At 38.8% G+C, this 19,644-nt stretch overlaps 1 protein-coding gene across 1 annotated transcript in view; it reads right to left on the reverse strand.

The window, feature by feature from the left end:
• Positions 1 to 1,446: 1,446 nt before the first annotated feature.
• The window catches only part of LOC111653601 (protein FAM13A-like), a gene marked incomplete at its 3' end in the record, with an annotated part of 26,404 nt that continues 8,206 nt past the window's right edge, over positions 1,447 to 19,644 (reverse strand). Inside the window, exons 4-9 of the mRNA XM_023404218.2 lie at positions 17,703 to 17,880; positions 14,906 to 15,053; positions 13,011 to 13,094; positions 12,093 to 12,179; positions 7,683 to 7,930; positions 1,447 to 1,488 (exon numbers count right to left, since the gene is read on the reverse strand). Coding sequence (XP_023259986.1) covers positions 1,447 to 1,488; positions 7,683 to 7,930; positions 12,093 to 12,179; positions 13,011 to 13,094; positions 14,906 to 15,053; positions 17,703 to 17,880 — 787 coding nt within the window. The remainder of the gene's footprint in view (positions 1,489 to 7,682; positions 7,931 to 12,092; positions 12,180 to 13,010; positions 13,095 to 14,905; positions 15,054 to 17,702; positions 17,881 to 19,644) is intronic.

A 19,644-nucleotide genomic window follows, 5' to 3' on the forward strand; every position in this document is an offset into this window, starting at 1 on the left:
TGTGTGTGTGTGTGTGTGTGTGTGTGTGTGTGTGTGTGTGTGTGTGTGTGTGTATGTGACAAAGGGCAAGTAGGCCACGGAGTTAGTCAACGATGAACGTGAGCAAGAGAAGTGAATGAGAGAGAGGTTAAGGGAGAGAGGAAGCATTGATAGGTATTGGTCTTAGTCATTAAGTGATGTCAGAGAGAGAAGCAGACTAGGGCTGCAACTAAAGATTGGTTTCAATATCAGTTATTTTTCAATACTTTATAATTTGATTAATTGCGGTGTATATAAAATGTCAAATGTTTAACAGTATTTTAATAGCCTTATTTTAAACGAACAATTGTTTAAAACCCACAGCTATTAACTTTATAAAACTAAGGAAAAACATTTGAAAAGACTGAACAATGATTGTTCGTCTACTGACAAATTGATTAATTGACTCATTGTTTCAGCACTTGGATTAGCACATTACGGCAGCATGTGTTCTCATGCTTTTGTCCTTTCCCTGTCCTGTCTCCCCTGTAGCTCCACCCAGGCTGTTCCTGAATACTCCATCAGATCCACCTGGCCTGGGAAGAAGGGGTTAAAGCCCTGGTGCCAGCATCAGAAGGGCAGAGGTTTCTAGCATGGGAGTGCTGGTGTCGCTGCCTCTCAGCCTGGGGTTTTTGTTGTGTTCTGATTTTTGTGTCTTTTGTTGTCTTAATTTAGCGTCCTGGTCATTTTGCATATTTATGTTAAATAAGCCCCTTCACTTTAGAGGTGTCTTGTGAGTCTGATTTGGGTCATTGGTGTAGTTTTGTCGATTCATTATCGATTAATCTACCAGTTATTTTTTTGATGAATCACTTGATTCTTAAGCGTTAAAAAGTAAAAAAAAAAAAATGCTCAAAAATGGCACATTACATGTTGAAATATCTTGTTTTGTTTGACCAACATTGCAAAACCAAATATATTTAGTTTATGACGATACAAGAAAAACCCAGAAAATTAATTGAGAGGCTGGAACTAAACAAACAACTCCTTTGATTTTTATTATTTTCGATTGAAAAACTATTGAATTGCATAATCAATTAACAAAATTGTTGCAAATACAGTAGAAAATTATTTAGTCGATCAATTTATTCATTAATTCTCTAATCTCCAGATATCATTGCTCCCACACTGCTCAATAATCTTAAACATTACATAATTTTGAAACAGTGTCTTCACCCAGACCCTGCCATTTTGTTTAGGTGGTGTGTCTGAAACGTGCCCTCTGGCTGCCTCCGCCAGAATAATCAAACTGCGGAGAACAAACTGTTGCATGTGCACGCTGCCCTGCTTTCCCTCTAACTGGTGGTTCCATTGTTTCCGATGATAATGCAGTGAGGCAGCACACAGCCACTTCCCCCACACCTCTAGTCCAAAACAACATACTCTTATCCAGTTCTGCCAGTGTTATAACAGAGACATGAAGCCTACCTCATGTAGAAAGGAGATATTGGCCGCTCTTCTTCTTGGGAACTGAAATATGAAAACAGACATAATTAATTAGCTTCCACAATGTGTGTATTGCCTATGGCATAAAAACATTAACACTCCCCCCAAACCCCACCCACCCATCACTACATGTTACTTGGGATGAAAATAGGAGCATAAGGCTGGCTTTTGTCTGCAGAATAATAGCCATGCAGTGCTACAGATCAGTGCCTTTGTGCAACTTGTCTCGGGTAATTATTATGATCCAACAGAGAAATGGCTGCTGCTCTAGAATATAGGCTGGTTACTGCCACTGGATGTATGCCAGTGACACATGATAAAATTATGCAACAATAAGAGGAACTCAGTGTTTGGCCCTGAATGTTGAGGTTGCTTAACATTTTCATATCCTGGCACTTGCAGGCTGAAAATTTCATAATCACCAAGTCTTGTTTGCCTGAGCAGAGCTGAATACTGTATTATCTCCTCTAAAATCAAAGCAGGAAGAAAAACACTGCAACCAAAACCTAAAATGTTATACACTATTTAACAAATAAGTAAGTGCTGAATGACCTCAACAAGGCTAACTTTATACATGTTTATTTAATTTAACATGAGATATTCTTAGACAATGAAATTCCATACAGTGTTACTACAACGGCTGACCGTGATAGCTAAACTTTATTAGCTATTAGATTCTTTAATTTTAAATGAACGTGAAAGACACAAGGAGGAATATTTTCACTATAGCTAAACCTTTAATTACTTTTTACTCCACGTGGGATTTTATATGGATGTTTACCTGTGAGAAGGGAACACTTCTCGGGACAACATGAACTCCACCAATGTTCTTAATTTACAAATTCACAACAGAAAGGATTTGGACAAAATTTCAGGTTAAAGAAAATGTTGTCAAACCAGGTACAGCAGATGCACACAGACATTTTTTTTTACATTTCTCAACTGCTCATCTGACTATCTATCATTCAGTGAATGACATAATTGGTTCAATACAAGTATGTCATATTTAGTTGACAGAAGAATAATCTGTCAATTAACTATTAACTATTTTGTAACTAGTTTGATACTTGATGGATCATTTAAGTAATTTTTTTTTACCCAAAAATGAAAAAAAAAAAAAAAAATCCTAGTTCCACTTTCTTAATTGTGAGCATCTTTGTTTATTGTCATTACAAATTTAAAACTTGTGGTCAATTTGAAAACATCACCATTCTATAGAACAGTCTATAGAACAAACAATTAACTGAATAATTGAGAAAATAATTGGCAGCTTAATTGATAACAAAAAGTTATATTGATTGCAGCCCTACTTATTAATTTCTGAATGGTTTACAGAAAATCCTCTAAATAATGACTGATTGAATCATGAATATCTTCAGCAGGAGTTGGTGTTGTTTTAGTCCTTTCTGATCCTTTGTACTATTTACAGCTCCACTGATGCCACAAGGAGAAAACACACTATATTACTGACGTCCAGTGAATGGTCTAAATATTCTGGCTTGCTGGTTTTGTTAAAAATAGATGACATCAAATTGAAATAATCCAAACCCACAATCAGTCATGATTGTAAGCTGTAAACATGTTGAGTCTGAGATGTTCTAAAGCACAGAAGAAAGAGTTGTTATTGAGCAAATTGTTTGGTACTCTGGTGTGTTTTGGTACGTGACATGCCTTCATGTGGTTTACTGTAAGGGGCAGGCGTACCGAGAGGAGGGGAAACCACTTTCACCATCCAGGCTGCACCTCAACAAATTCAAAACAAAGGATTTAGGTTTCACGTCAGGCAGGAATCAAAATGGGTCAAAGTTTGTTGTACTTCAAAAGTCTTCTCTAATGACACAATGTACAGGAAATATGCATGTGTTCCTCCAGCCTTTGAGGTGCAGGTGTAGTTCACTGCACAACATTTAAATGCTTTTTTTCCCCCACACCCATGTTCTTAACTAGTGTTACACAGTCTGGCAGGCGTATTAAAATAATGTGTGCCGTCACAGCCGCCGTGAATTGCAAAAGCGGAAATCCTGCTTACCCACTACCTTACTGAGGGGATAACAAAAAGCTTTGTAGGGATACTCGGAAGGGGCCTGATCCCTCCGGGGCAAACGGAAAACTACCAATGACAAGTTGGTCAATCTGGACACACTCCACTTTTTCAACATTTATAAAAAATGAGTAGACAAAGGTAGTCTGGCTTAGCGGATGCTGGTCACTTGATTCTTGGCAGGGTCTTTTTCCTTCCGCCCTGCCCTGTCGTACCTTTTCCAAAATCCCTCGACAACACGTAACAAAAACACTTGCTGTTTAGCTAGCAGCAGTGAGGGATTGATGTGGAGAACAATGGCAGATCCCAAATGCCTCAACCCCATGGAGAGGTTATTTTTGCATTTTGTTAATAAGAGGCAAAGAGTCCCACGTATGAGTCTCTTCAGTCTCCAGTCCGTTCAGGACCCCCAGACCATCAGCTTTTAGACCGGTGATGGACATTCTCAGAATACCTCCAAGCACAAACTGTGTGGTGGTCAAGATCCAGAGTGTTTGTTGGATAAGCCTGGCTAAGCTATACTAAGGTATATGCTCATTCCATCAGGAAAAGGTGTTAAAGCAAAACAGAAGCCATCACGCTTTAGGTTTTAAACTGAGGCACAGAAGACCTGCAGATATATGTAACAATTTAAAGATGGAAAATTTTTGTCTTCAGTGCTTACATCCATCTGGTTCTCGAGTCTCTTTATTATGACCATTACCTTGGCTAAACAGTATTGACAATGAAAGCAAAATGACACAGTAAAACACCAGATTTGTGTTTTATTAGCGGAATACCAGTGAGAATAGTCTAAACACCTAATTTGGATCTGTAAATATGACAAAGCAGCTTACTGCATGAGAAAGGGTAGACTCTTTCACATAGATATTAGCGGTGGCTGAAATAACTCAACATACTTGTTGAAACTATAGGGCTGGATAATGATTACGTGAATTAATCTATTTCACATCCACACGTGCTCCGGAAAAAGCAGCAAATCCTCACACACAGACGCTGATAGATATGAACGTTTGGCATGCTTGAAGAGTTAGTCGACGATCAATATCACTGACGATTACATTTCTGATAATCGTCCAATCAATTAATCGACAGTCTTTTCAGTACAGACTGATATACATAAATGATTTTGACTATTGACTTGGGAGCACCTGCAGTCATCCTTTCACCTCAGTATCAAGCCAGGCATCTGTCACTGAACTTGAACATCAAACGTAGTATCTATATGTTCAAAATCAATTGCATCTGGCTTGGGTTTTTGGTTCCTTGAGGCTTCAGCTGTCCTGACTTGACAATGAAGAAGCCTCTTGGATGAATTACCAATATCTTCTAAAAAATCCAGTTGGTTTTGATGTCCTACTTATTCATATCCTATGACTTGAATGACTGAGAATCTTTATTGACATTAAATCTTAGTACATTTAAGGGCCACAGACCTGTGTGTGATTTGGAAAAAAAGTGCTTCAAAACCAGTCTGTTCCAGCCAGGTTCCTGCTGTAAATATGAGCTGTCAGGCTTTCAGGCTGATGGATGAGACTTCCTGACAGGCAGCCAACAATACTGTTAAACCCACAGGGAACCTGCACTCACACCACACTGCAACGTTCCTCACTCCCACCTATTTCCAGTGCTCTTCTAAGAAACCCAATAGTTACATCACAAGATTCAGTGAACCATGGCAACTTCACACAAAAGCCAGCATGCATCCCTTATGTGCAACTACGCAATGCTAAGAACAAAATATGTTCACATGATTCTGCTATGTTGGCTATGTGGTGAATGAGGCTGGTGTCATATTTCAACTACAGGTGAGAGCAATGTGCCATACAAAATTACTGCATTAATGTATTTGATAAGGAGGAGCCAGAGTGTTATGTTAAAGATGAAAGACTTGTTCTCTAATACAGTACAGAGGGTACATCTACACATCTAAAAGTGAAGCCACAAATAGGAAATCGAGAGGATGATGATTTTCAAAGAGCGAACAGGGTGACTCAGGATAGTGAGTGCTCCCTGTAATGAAGGGTGCTGGTGTCAAATCTAACACACATGTCAATATACAAATAAAAATAGATTCTTTACCACCAACAAGGTGTAAACATACTTCATGAATTCTTGACTTCATATTTCACACCCTATAAAATTAAAGATTGTGAATAAAATGTAGGAAAAAAAGGAAAACACAACAAATGCTGCACAAAAGCAGTTCCTTGACTTTGTCACTTTTTTTTTTTTTAAGTATATTTTTTTGGACTTTTTATGCCTTTATGATAGCACAGTAGAGAGAGACAGGAAATGGGGAGGCAGAGAGAGAGGGGGAATGACATGCAGTAAAGGGCTGTCCGATGCAGGATTCGAACCGGGGCCGACTGCAGCGAGGACTGCACTCGACGCCCCACTCTGGATATGTTTAATTCAGTTGTAACCCATTGTGCTGTGCTACTGGATGTGCTGCACTATGCTGACACAGATTTGACTGACACATACCTATGGAAAGTGAGAGCGAGCTGACAAGTAGGCATGAGAGGAGCTACAGATATGAAAATCCAGATTTCAATTGATAGAAAATTATCATATATTGGTGTATGCTATTGGTTCATGTGTAAAAATCACGGCTACTAAATAATTTTTATAGAAACTCATAAAAACTTTCTCTATTTTCAACTATTTCCACATAAAAATCTCGTCTTTGAATGTTTGAAAATCAGCTGTCAGTGTCTAATTTGTCAGACACTAGTGAGCATTGAAAGCTTTCTTACAGTAAAGATAGTGAACTCCTTTTAGTCTTTTGCCCGCTGCATGTGTCTATTAGTAAATACCAGTGAGTTCAGACTGGTGACGCACATTATTGGGGTATCCCGTCACAATGTCTGTAGATCAGTCACCCAATATGACCTGGCAAGGAGAATTACGTGTGTGGGAAGGGAATCCACCAGAAGATTTACTGGTATCATGACATAGTGAGGACAGCTCTTGCCACCTTTAAAGTATTATATTTGTCACTTCATGTAGACAGGAACATCTTTTCCATTAACAGGCAATGGTCGGCCTTGTTGATTTAACAAATTTTATGCCACACAAGCAATACTGTTTATTGCCTTGGGGACACAGAACTTAAAAAATATTTGATATTTGATTAGTAATATATTATACTATACTGTGATAAAAAAAAACAAAAAAAACAAACATTACATTTATATGATTTTTTAAAAATATGTATAAGCTGGAGCGAGATTTGTAATACAGTATAGAAGTATGCCTGACAGCAAACCACGGTGTGTCATACTAATGTGTTAATGGATCTGGTGCTGACACGGTTTTAAGCACTGATTAATGTCATACTAAAGGTCACAGGTGTGGTCTACAACTGTAGTAGAAGCCAAAACAGCGTCATCATTTCTCATCTTGGTGTTTCAACATCACACACACAGCATTTATTGTTTTGCTCCTGATTATATTTTGTAGTTTTTCCACTGTCTTCTACATATAGTCTATCATCAGGAAGACCTATATATTAATCTTGTTATTTGTGATTGAAGATAAACTGGATTTGGTGCAAGTTAAAACAGCAAGAGCCCCAACAACAGACACAACTGTAGGCTGGCTATTCCAGAACTGGGGACACTTGACACCAAGTGGTTCCAGTTTCAGCTTCTTATAATAGGCTTGTTTGCATGCCAAAGGCACATTGCCACAGGGCCTTGGCTTTAGATCCCTGATTGCTGTCAGACACTCAAGATTCTTCACCCTTACCCTCGGCTGCTAGCACATCACCTATGCAAACAGTGGTCATAACCTATTTACCACTGCTAGAATCCCCCCTTGAACTCCAAATTGGAACTGGAAAGACTGAGAGCAAGACGACATCACAAAATGAAAGTAGAAATTGGATAACATTTAATGTTAGGTATGTGGCAATGAAGTTTTGTTTTGTATTATATGACCTTAGGTTTTATTAGCAGCCATAAAGGATCATGCTTACAGATAAAAGTGTAATCGTAATAAACTCATAAAACTGTGGGGGGTAGCTGGCTACATTACAGTGTAAGTAAATTTCATTTTTGACTGTGAACTTTATTTTTGCACGGGTGGTAGGTTTCAATTACTTATTTAAAAATTATGGTTGGTAAATAATAATCAGTATTCATTTCATTCATTCCTTTCATCACACACTGACCTGCTGAGGGCCTCCATGCTGCCAGGGGGGCTGACATCGAGATGGCCCTGGTGCGAGGCAGTGTCTGGGGTGTCTTGGCGAGCCAGAGGTATGGGAGTCGTTTCCATCACCTCTGGACTGGGACTCCTCAGCTCAGTGGTCAGGGGCAAAACTATTGGTATGGAGAGAGGCCGTGCATGGGGTAACCGAGAGGAGCGGTTGGGCTGAGGGGCGTCCTCAGGCATGCCGTCACTCTTCCCTTTCCTCACCTGTTTTAAAGAGAGCGAGAGAGAGAGAGAGAGAGATCGAGAGAGAGAGAGAGAGAGAGAGAGAGAGAGAGAGAGAGAGAGAGAGAGAGAGAGAGAGAGAGAGACGCCAACAACAGGTGAGTCGCGTGAGAGGAAGTATGAGATATCACAGGGAAATGACACATGGCTAATATTCCCACTCAATCAAGCTCGTACAACCACAAACACAAATAAACACACAGTAGAGCTTTCATCCTTCGCTTGGGTTACAATAAAACATTCATTTGAGGATCTTTTGAGGTGAAGCAGAGAGCAATAAAAGAACCACAAAAAAGGGGAAAAAACAGGTTAGCCTATAAAAATGTAAGGTTAGATTGATGTTAGCCTTACCGTGCTGACCCTGAGTGGGTATAAACAGCGTGAACCACCGACTGTAGTGTAGGAGAAGAACCTTAACCTAATTACAGCCACATTGTGAAAAGTACCCTTCTGCATTTTCAACCAAGGAGACCTGAAAGAAGTGTTAAAGAATGTGTCAAGAAGCTTTCTCTTAGTATATATGGAAAGCACTCCTACGGTTGCCCATGTACACTGAGGCCAAATAGCCAGCTGGCTGTGGTAAACAGAGTATGGTCTGACGCCAGCAGCTGAAGTATTGATAATTGTCAAAAACACCCAATGCTGAAAGAGGCCTAGCTCTAGATAAATGTCTGTCGGTTTAGTTAAAAGGCCTACTTTTTTTCTTTACACCAATGCAATCAGTGGAACATCTCCATTTGGGGTTTAACTTAATGGGTTGTTCTAAAATCTATGGATGCTGCCTCCATTTGGACATTTAGTCATTGGTACACTTAATGGGTGAATCTTTGGGAACATAATTAGCTCCACAGGCTTCTTTAACTAGACCTGGTATGGATTTTGCCCCTCGGGGTTTTGTAATTGATTTAGCTAAATTTGTCATTCACAGAAAACCACAGAGGGTAAAAAAAAAAAAGGTTGAAAAGGGGGAAGAATGTGGACATTAGCTTGTTTTTCAGGGGGTTGGAGCCTGTTTTGCCATGCAGCCATCATAGAGAAAGCATGGACAAGTCCCCATTTTCAAATCCATAGAAACGGGTGCTTTGACAAAGGATTTCAACAGTGCTGGTGAGATGGTGTTGTCATCTTGGTAGGTCTGTGTTGTTAGGTTTGTCTCATTAACTGTTTTGTTTATGTCTTATTTTGCTTTATAAGATCAATAAACAGAAACTTGTATTGTGTTGTTTTTCTTTGAAAAATGTAAACTGAAATTGTTCACTTACTAATTACTTTACTGGAAACTATGTGTAGAGAATTGAAATGGCAAAGTCCAAAAAAAAAAGGGACGCTCCTTGTTTCATTCCTTTCATGTGGCACACATACATACATACATACATACATACAGGTCATACATTTTCTTTGCAATGTATGATGGTAGTTACAGGAGGTTAGTCAGTAGATCGATAGAACTCCAGGTCACTTTCAACAACGCCATGCTGCCTTTCTGCCTATGCATAAAAACAAGCACAGAGCAACAACAAGTAGGAGCTAAATAGGCCAGATGGCAAAGGAGCCTCACAGACCAGAAGGAGGATATGACCTGGTTTCTAAATCATGGATTAACTTATAATTTGAAGTTTGTGACAAGAATCTCAAAAGACTGTAAATAAAACCAAATAAAATATTCAGAACTTAATGTTTTATTTTGCTTTCTCTCTGCTGTAATCTGCTACAATGGAAAGGCAGTTGTTGCTGGCCTGATAACAACTTATACCTCTGTTAACTGATCTCTATTCACTGACTGGTGACAGATGTCTAGTTTTTCAGAGGTGAGAATGCAATGTGATCTACACCTGTCCTTCTTTTCACCACTAGCACAAACACTTCACTAAGAACACTCACTATGAAAGCTGACATTTGCATATTTTGAAAAAGTACTGTGGTCTGACCATAGCAACAGAACTGTGTCATTAATCATATTAATTCAACAACAAGCATTTAGTAATAATGACTGTGTGCCTTTTGGAGTCCAAAGCTCAAGTATTGAAACATCTCACCAAATTCCCCTTTGATCACACATTCATCCATTTTAATGGCAGGTGCATCATAAATCAACCAGATACAACAGACAAGTTTAGGGCTCCCTAGCTGAAGTGTGTGTGGGTGTGTTTGTTTTGTTTGTGTGTTTTTTTCTCACCACTAGCCAACAATGACCTTAGGCACATAAATACTGCATAAATGATAGACTTAACAAATAACACACCTCACAGTGCCACAGCACCCAACCATGTGGTGTAGCTCCAGTAGTGATGTGTGAATGGTGACCAATACAAAAATGACACTTTGAACTGTATTTGTCTTTAGCAGTAGCGATCATTGAGGCCAAATTTGGGTTGGGTCTGGCCTTGAGAGTTTTAATAGAAGAGGTCCTACGGGAGTGTTTGGGAAATGTAGCTATAAAAGTTAATATTTATAGTGATGAATCACTTTGATTAATCATTAAGAGGGTAAAGCTATTTACAGTATTTTAGTACAGTATATTCACAGGAAGTGAGGAGTTTCTAGGAGTCTGTGGAATCAGCAGCGATATTCAAGTTAATGTGTTTGGTGTTGATACTGTCATATTAGTTTACCCCTTATGGCTATAGGTCTGCCACCAGATATTTCAGTTGAACAATGTGTTGCTATAGCGACCCCCACTGGCACAGCTCTATGGCAGTTGCTGCTTAATTGACATTGTTACATCAGCCATTTGCAAATGCCCTTTTTGGAGCATTAACTGTAGGTTCTCCTTTACCACAGCTGTTTTGTGATTTCTGACTTGTAATTTAGTAGATGTTAGTCTGAGTCCAGAACTACATTTAGATTTACTTTAAATTCTAGGGTTCATGAGGAGGATAAACGAGTGAGTGTCTGAAATCTCTATTTATTGCTCACCATTGAGTAAACAATTTACCATTGATAATGGAGCCCAGTGAATGAGTGAAAAGGGGGTGATTTTGGACACAGTCAGTTTTTCTATGATTTTTTGATTGCTAACCAAGCTAACCAATACACTAGCTATCTAGAGCAGCTAACATGCTGCTAATGCAACACTCTAAGTAATGCTAACTGTAATTACGTGTGCATGTACTAAATTAATTAATGCGTTGTACTTACGGGAACTAATTGTTGATCAATGTGCTAATTCCTTTTTGCTATAGTTTTACTCTTACTCTGGTTTATGGAAACAGTTTCACTGTCTCTTTCAGTAGAACCTCAAAGGCTGTCATCCACCTCTACTGAAAGTGTGTTTGGCTCGCTGTGTATCTGTGCACCTACGTACATGCATAATGAGAGCAGAGGGGCTTCTTAGCTTAAAATTATAGTAACCTCAGGCATTTAAAAGGGAGGGAGGGTGGGAAGAAAACATTCTTCATCAGCAGATGTTTTTATTCCCCTGAGATTATCCTGCTGTCAGTCAGCATTTCTTTTTATCTCTACAGTGACACTGGTCTTGACAGGTAGACCGCATTTATGGTGTCAGATCTTTGTTCAAAACTGCATTCAAAACAACCACAGAAGGATTATCTCAGTCTGTTTTTGTCGGCAAACTGAAGCCAACCTCAGAGGAATTACTCATAATTTTATCACATATATAAATGAACGTATGCTAATTTTGAATTCATGTGAGATCAAAAGGTGCAGAGGATAAAACTTAACAAAATTAAATGTATAAAATGTAGCTCTCTTATTTCAAATAAATGAATCCTGAGCACAATTTCTAAAACATGAAGACAAACAGGAAATTTCCAAGCTTTAATTCCACTCAAATCTATGGCCAAATGCTGTTTTTGTGGCAGGGCTCATCTGTAATAATACCAGAACGTAGTTGGAGGAGCATAACATAGCCAATCTTTGTCTCTCACTGCAAATAAGTATGTTGTTTCCTGCAGCAGATTGCCTTTATCAAATCACATCATGTGACCGAGCAGCGAGGCCACAGGCATCAGAGGCTGTCTGAGAGATGACCTCTGGCTAATCAGGACTAAGGCAATACAGCAGATAAAGAAGCAGGAAGTATTTATTGGAAAGGGTGAGAAAAACCTGTAGTAAACCATTAGGCCAGCCCCTTAAACGAGAACAATTAATCATAGTGACAGTAACAAAGCATTATTTTCTGTACCTTCTTCTTCCGTGGTCTTGCCTTGGGAGTGCCAGTGGAGGATTTGTTCAGATGTGCTGCATTTTCTGTCAAGTTGTTTTGTCCAACCTTGGAAAATGCATAGACAGAAAATGAGAGTAAGAAAAAAAAAAGAGAATAAACACATATAAATGATTATTGTAGCATAAAGATTGCATTCATTGAGACAGCCATGAGCATTTTACACAATCAGGAAAAGTGAGTGAATAAAATACAGTCAGGCTACTAGATAATACAGATCAATTTACTGCATGTTGTTATAAAAGTAGATAAGTAGCTGTTCTACACTGTGCTACAGTAGGAAAATAATAGGGAATGCTTTATCATTTCTAAATTGTACCACCAATTAAGTATGAAAATAAAAATTTTAATACTTGCTGTCAATTCTAAGTCACACTAGCCTCTTTCAAAATGTCAGCAAGTGCAAGAAAATGCTTGTTTCAACAGTGCTTTTTTTCTTAAACATAAGTGATAGGTTATCAGTAATGTCTGTTATATATGGTTAAAAAGGCCATCAACTATTCACTCTGAGTGACCTCAGATACCATTCCAGGCAGTATGGACAAGTCAGCTGACACTCATAACATCTTTAAAACTCACAACAAAAAAAACCACAGACGCACACAGGAATGGCTTTGGTGTTGGAAAACAGCTTTTCCAAAACATGCCCATGTTAAGTTAATCACGTCACACAGATCACATGGTTGGTGTTAAAAAGGACTATGTAAGGGAATTTGAAAGGTTCAAGCAAGTTTGACCTGGGAATGTCACACATAAACAGCAACACTGCATTTTACAGCAGACTCAGACAAAAGCTTCGATAACATGTACACCTAGGAGCATTAACGCATAATAAAGACGCACACATGCAGGCGTGCTACTGAAAAGCCGAGCACGCACTTTCTTCCTGGGAACTGGTGTCGGTGTCTTTGCATTGAGGTTGCTGGGTGACGTCTTTGTGTCTGTATCTGTCACATGCACCTCCTAGGATCAGAAAGACAACAAAGAAGATGGTTATTTTTTTGTATTTGTAATCCATGTCTTACATATAGTAGAGTAACAGGAACAACAAATCACATTTAACTGAGGCTAGGAAGCTTTATTCTCCAGTTATTATTGTTGTAACTGCAGCCATATATGCAGTAGCTATAAAATATCTTTTTACAATCAAGGAGTGATTTTAGAAGGACTCCTGGGTATGTGTGTTCTACTTTTTATTTTCTTCTGAGAGCTCTAACAACAGGGACCAGAATAGATTTAAACAGGTTGACAAGTTGCATCCTCAAACACATACACTCAGATAAACACTTTCATGTACACCCTCTGCTTGTCAGGGTTTTATGGCTGGAGGTAAAGGCAACACCAGTGATCACATGTGTTGCGTTCAAAGGCATTAAGAGGAAGGTCAGGAGGCGAGGGGCCTCCACAGACTGTGTGTGCATGCACATACGTGTAAGTGTTTTTCTGTATGTGTGCATGTTTGTGTGTAAGAGGATCTTATCTGACTGAGGGGTTTCCCATGGGTCAGCGGGATCTCATGTGGCAGTGCCCTTACAGGCATTCACAACACCGCACCGATATTTGTGACTGGAAATGTTATTACAAAATAATTACACTCATCTACATCTACTACAAAGTGTTTCCAGATTTTATTTTATTGCTACGAGAAATCTGGACCTTTAGATTTCAGGTTGCATGCAATCACTTAATTTCTTAAATGATCAACATCTTCAGCAGTGCTTTTTGGCATGGTAAGCATGGTGTCACATGGGAACTATGTTTGGTAGGCGATGTATCCCGTGAGAGGTGAGAGGTCAAACCCACAGGGAGCTAAATACCTTGATCATGGCCTGGTCCCATCACTGTGGCATCACATGGCCAATGTCCCCTTTCACACCAATAACACACTCATCAATCAACAATCAAGGTGTTGTCTATAGACTGTGGTGAGGGATGTCTTTCCAAAAGTGGACATTCAGACAAGGTTTTGCCATTCTGCTTGTGATGCAAAAGTCTGTTGTTTATTGCAGCTGTTGCAGCAGTAAACATTCTTCTCATTTCACTTTTTTAACTTAACTGGAACCAACTTCAGTTTATTGTAATTTTATGCTATACTTTTCTTATTGCATTTTGAACAAAAACAAGTCAAAAGTCTTTAAAGATATTAAATATGTCATGCTAAGAGAGATAGTGATCATGTCTCTGTTTGCACTCTCATGGCATAAAACACACAGTTTTGATTCTTCAACAGGAATTTTTTGAGGGGAGTTTATGACTAATTCCAATTATAGACTCTATTTTGTATTTTAAGAACTGTAGACTGAATATGACATCATATGACTTAAATTACTTTGATGGTTTGGTGTGTTGTGCTTGGTTTGTTCTTTCTTCATGTAACAAGAAGCTGCCAGGAAAACCAGCAGACCAGACAAACCAGCTGATCAATAATGACATCAGCCATCGAAGCAGCAAATATAAATCAACAACCGGAGACTCAAAACAGCCACCTGTGGAGGAGTCCTTCCTGTGAGGCTGTGATATAAGATCAATACATAAATCCAGTTTAGCTTGACATCATATTATCCTATATTTATTTATAAAATACCAACCTCCTCCAAGTGGATGGGCAGAGGGTGAGGGCAGAGGAATTCACACTTTTTAAAGTGCATGGGCAAAACATGTGACTCACAATTAGTTGCCAATTAGTTACCAGCTGCACCACATTGTTCTGACCACCAGCACAGATCTATTCTATATAAACATCAGCAGCTGCTGTTTCAACGAGTATACAACACCTTGACAATGATAAGGGTTGATATTTCCTCTGTCCTTCCTTCTTTTTCTTTGTCTGTCTCAAATATATTGCTGTAGTTCTGGATGAGCTTGACCATGATCTTGTTGCAGATATTTTGGTCCTTCATTGCTTCAAAACCAGGAGCCACGCTGGAAAACAGAGAGAAGAGACAAAACAAAAATAAAAGCAAACAAAATGAGATTTTATCAGAGTAGAAATTAAGTTGAGAATTTGTTAATGAATGACTTTCTGGTTGTAATTTTACTGATCTGCTGTGTTGAATAAAAACATACTAAAATAGTGATTTTGGTTCAAGAGTGACACAGAAATTGAAACTTAGTCATCAGTTAGCTGACCTGATTAACACAGCAGAATTCAGCTGCCCCTGTAAGTACAGTGTCTGATTCTACTGAGTTGTTACTGAACAGCTGTACGAGGTATACACTTGGCTGTAGGCCTCACTGCAGGCCTAATTATATAACATTAACACACAGGCTGTGATGAAGAGAACAGTTTGTACATATGAAACAGTATCCAGTGCAGTTTCTTCTTCTCCATTTTCTCTAGTCAGACTTGATCTATTTTCTATGCAGGGTTCCCGAGCTTGAGATGGTGGGCATCTCCAGTAATAAAGGGTTATTACTTCACCAGTCACCAGTCTGGAGTGACCAGTCTGGAAGAACAGTGCAGCTGTATGATGGGAACTGTAAGGGTATGAATTGTAACGCACTGCCCAGTAAGCCCATTATAAAAATACTAGTGAGAACAGAGTTACTTAGCTGAGCAGCTGCAGGGAGGCGTATGAAGCCAATGACTGCATCATTTATTTATGAACATCAGAGTAATATTCAGAAATACATTAAGGTCGGACTGTTTTCTATATCTCATATGACATTTACTTCAAAATTGTTCACTAGACTCAATTTGTATTTGTGGAGTGTGACCTTTGATTTATATAATGACAGAATAAAACATCAGATTTCAGAACGTTTTGCAGACCAAATTTTTTTTGATTCATGTTTGACCCACAGAGGAAACCAGTATTCAGACTTCAGGTGTCTGACAAAATATAAAGAAGCTTGTTAGTGGGAGATTTATGAGCAAGCCCTGGATTTCAGGAATATCAGGTGCAGCCATTGTGCACTGTAAAAATATTGTGATTTTAGCTTCTCTAAATGAGCTACAGCACCATCTGCTGGCCAAACATTTTGACAGAAACAAAGTACAGCATTACAGCTTATATTAGTACTTTCAGATTCCTTTGTATTTTGAACTATACATTTACCATTTTTTTTTTATTTATGTACTTAATCGGTTCTCCAATATTAAAAATTTAAAAAAAATCTTTCCATTTTGAAACACAGACCAAAACTTGTAGTCCTTTTAAGTAAACACTTTTTCCCCAGTCTTTAGTTATGGACCAAATTTGACTTGACAACTTGACTTGGGGTTCATTATTTTACTCTATATGTACTGAACCATTCTACCCATCCTTCTGCTCTGGCATATGGAACCAGTGTTTAACATCTGACTCAAAAAACAGAAATAGTGAGAGGATGATTCAATTTCTCAACATCCATTATCCCGACTGTCTGTCTGACTATTTTTCTTTCTGTCTCTTGTTATTTAAAGACTGCAACAAATAGTCTGCAGAGATGATGACACCAAACTTCAGGAATGTCAGTTATTTTTTTCAAGGATATGAAGACACTAAAGCAGGCCTGTATGAAAGACTGAAAAATGTAATAAATACAAAAAGTTGAGTTTAGTCAGCCTATGCTGTTGAGTGTGAATCATTAAGACCAATGTCAGACTGATGTATTTATTGAATCTTAACCCAGTAAATGGAATTTGGATTGTGTGATAATGATACAGGTACACTTTGACTGGTACACCTTTGCCATTTTAAAATAACAATACAATGTTTTTACTATAACCACTATTGACTGTTCACTTCCATCAACCTCATTTCCAGCCGCAGCAGGCAGCTGTTTTCAGCGGAAAAAGTGCTACACTGCCTACTCAGCACCAAATGAAGGACAGACAAATTAGAAGCTAGCTAATTGAACCCAGTGGAGCATTCAGCAGCTTAAGATCCAGATACTTCCCTCAGAATTAGTAGAGACCAAAATATCAAAGGAGACTGAATGTTGGACTTGAGTTCATCAAGTCACTATAAAAAGGTGGCAGCATTCTGTTTACAGCTTTCTGCAATGGACCCCAGGAGGCCAAAAAAATAAAAAGATTAATCCAGGGTGAAAGACATTAAAGCTTCAATACATGTAAGTACTTTAAGTTTCATTGAAGTTTCATTGTTTGGTTATACAGTACTGTTCAAAGGCTTTAACACTAAAAGTAAAGTGAGGATGCTCTCAAAAATATCACCAGATCAGTATTTGTCCACCCTTTTAACACCCTTTGCCTTTAAAACTGTACCCGTTCTCCTTGGTACATATGTTTTTCAAGGTACTTGGCAAGTAGGTTGTTCCAATCACCTTGGAGAACTGGTCTCGATTCTTCTGTGGATTCAGGCTGAAGATAGTTGTTAAAGACTCTGATTGTAAGTTTGGGGTTGTTGTCATGCTGCAGAATAAATTTGGGGCCAATCAGACACCTCCCTGGAGGTATTGTGTGATGGATTACAGCTGAAACATCTAAAATACCTAAAGCTTTTGCACACTACTGTATATGATGGATAGAAAGCAAAAAGAGAAAGCTGCAGTGATGGTGACATTGGTCCACCGGTATTTATTTTGAATGCTTGACCACATGTACCCTCAAAAAAAGCTTAAACTCACTGGAAGACACTGGGTCCAAACACAGTGGCGAGGTTGAGGGCAGTCATGCGGTTGTCATTGTGGTTGCACTCCACAAGGGTGAGGAAGTGGCAGAGGTAGCGGAGGAGGCTGTGGTGGACATCTGGAAGTTGCTGGAGCAGATCTCTCACATCTAACCAAGAGCCATCTTCACCACACTCTACAGACACAGAGCAAGATGTCAGGACAGGTCAAAAGCTGGGATAGTATTCACTCAGAAAAACTGAAACTTCTGGGAATCCAACTTTTGGACAAAAGTGAATACATGCTACAGTGCTTGAACCAGCCCTTTCTCAACACTGGCATTCTGCTCAAATCTATTCACACTCGAACAAATGGCCAGTGATTAGTGACATGACCGACTGGATTTCCTTTGGAGCTTTTCACAATATGCAAAACATAAATAGACTTATAGTCAATAATGTTCAAATCCTAAGTTTAGTAAATAGTTTTACAGCCAGTCTCCAGCAAGCAGTGATCGCTCCATCCGCCTGCTCTCTGTGATATCTAATCTTGAGTTGTGGTGACTAGTAATACATGAGCATTAGAGCAAAGAACCTAAAATATGTTGATGCTATTACTCAGGATACATAATTGGGTCAGAGTTGGATAAACGGATATCCTGAATGACTGAGTGACGCAAACATTGAGAGCGTACATCTACGTGAGTGTGAGCACGTACGCAGGTATGTGTGCGCGTCTGTCTGAATATGTAGAGCGGGAGAAGGGGAATCATGGCTTATAATAATGGCAACAGCATTCACAGCTGCTATTGTTGCCCCTGAGTAAACTTCAGATTGTGCGTGTACATATGTGCATGTGTATGAATGGTTTTTTTGTTTCTTTAAGTTGATCAAGTTCTTACAGGTTGGTACATCAGACAAATGCACTTTGAAGGGTGAAAAAATGAAAAAAAAAATTTGGAGGGGGATTTTTACTGGATATATTACTGAAAACGAATAATTGATTCCAAAATATCATCACTGAATAATATCTGTCCACCAACTAATAAATGAATCAATGCATAATATGACCTAAGCATAGCCCTTCACAGCCAGTGTTAGCGTTTCCTTAAAAAAATGTAAATCATTCCAAATTTTTCAACCCTCATGACATGAGGCAGGACAGCATACTTTATCACTTATTTGATTCATAATGGAGACAAATAAAGTATATCTTGACCTTGACATGTACAAATATACTTGATCAATGAGTATTTTCTTTATCTGAACTGTCTGTCAGTGTGTATGCTACCAATCAGTTTGCACATTACAATCCATCCATCTATCATAAACTGTTTTTAATACTGGCAGGGAGGCCAAAGCCATTTACAAAGATTACAAAAATCATTTTATTCAGTAGCTATGGCCAGGTCCTGCACCAAGGAGGGGTTTTCTAATGCAGCCTTTGGCAACAGGCCCTGAAAAATAGGCTGATACTGAAGTAGTCTATCAGGGCAAAATGAACACTGCAGCCAAAATGTACATTCCTCCTCCATTAAACAGATTAAACCCTGTGATGGAGGAGAGCAGAGAGTGAGCTCAGACACTTCACCTGCCAAATGATTCACTTTACCCTTTATGACCTCCAAGATTATTGACAGAAATATGAGGTCCATCATTCTTCTCATCACAGACTCTCTCTCTCTCTCCCACTCACACACACTTAACTCAGCAGTGCCTTTATATGCAGTGCCTGGTGCAGATGATTGCAGTGCTAACAGTAAATTTCACCACCCAAAGATAGCTTTGCTTATCGTCCAATCACAGTCATGACCCAGATATTCACTATGCTTGTCAGGGTATGAAATATCACATTGTGGATTTGGGAAAATGTTCGGGATAGATATCACATGATGTTTGCAAACATCTAAAACTGGTCTACTTGAGCTGGTAGAAAAAAAAAAAAAAAAAAAAAAAAAAAA

The sequence above is a fragment of the Seriola lalandi genome, unplaced genomic scaffold, assembly GCF_002814215.2.
Source record: "Seriola lalandi dorsalis isolate HSWRI2012SDOR001 ecotype SW California unplaced genomic scaffold, Sedor1 jcf7180002054234, whole genome shotgun sequence".
Taxonomy (NCBI): Eukaryota; Metazoa; Chordata; class Actinopteri; order Carangiformes; family Carangidae; genus Seriola; species Seriola lalandi.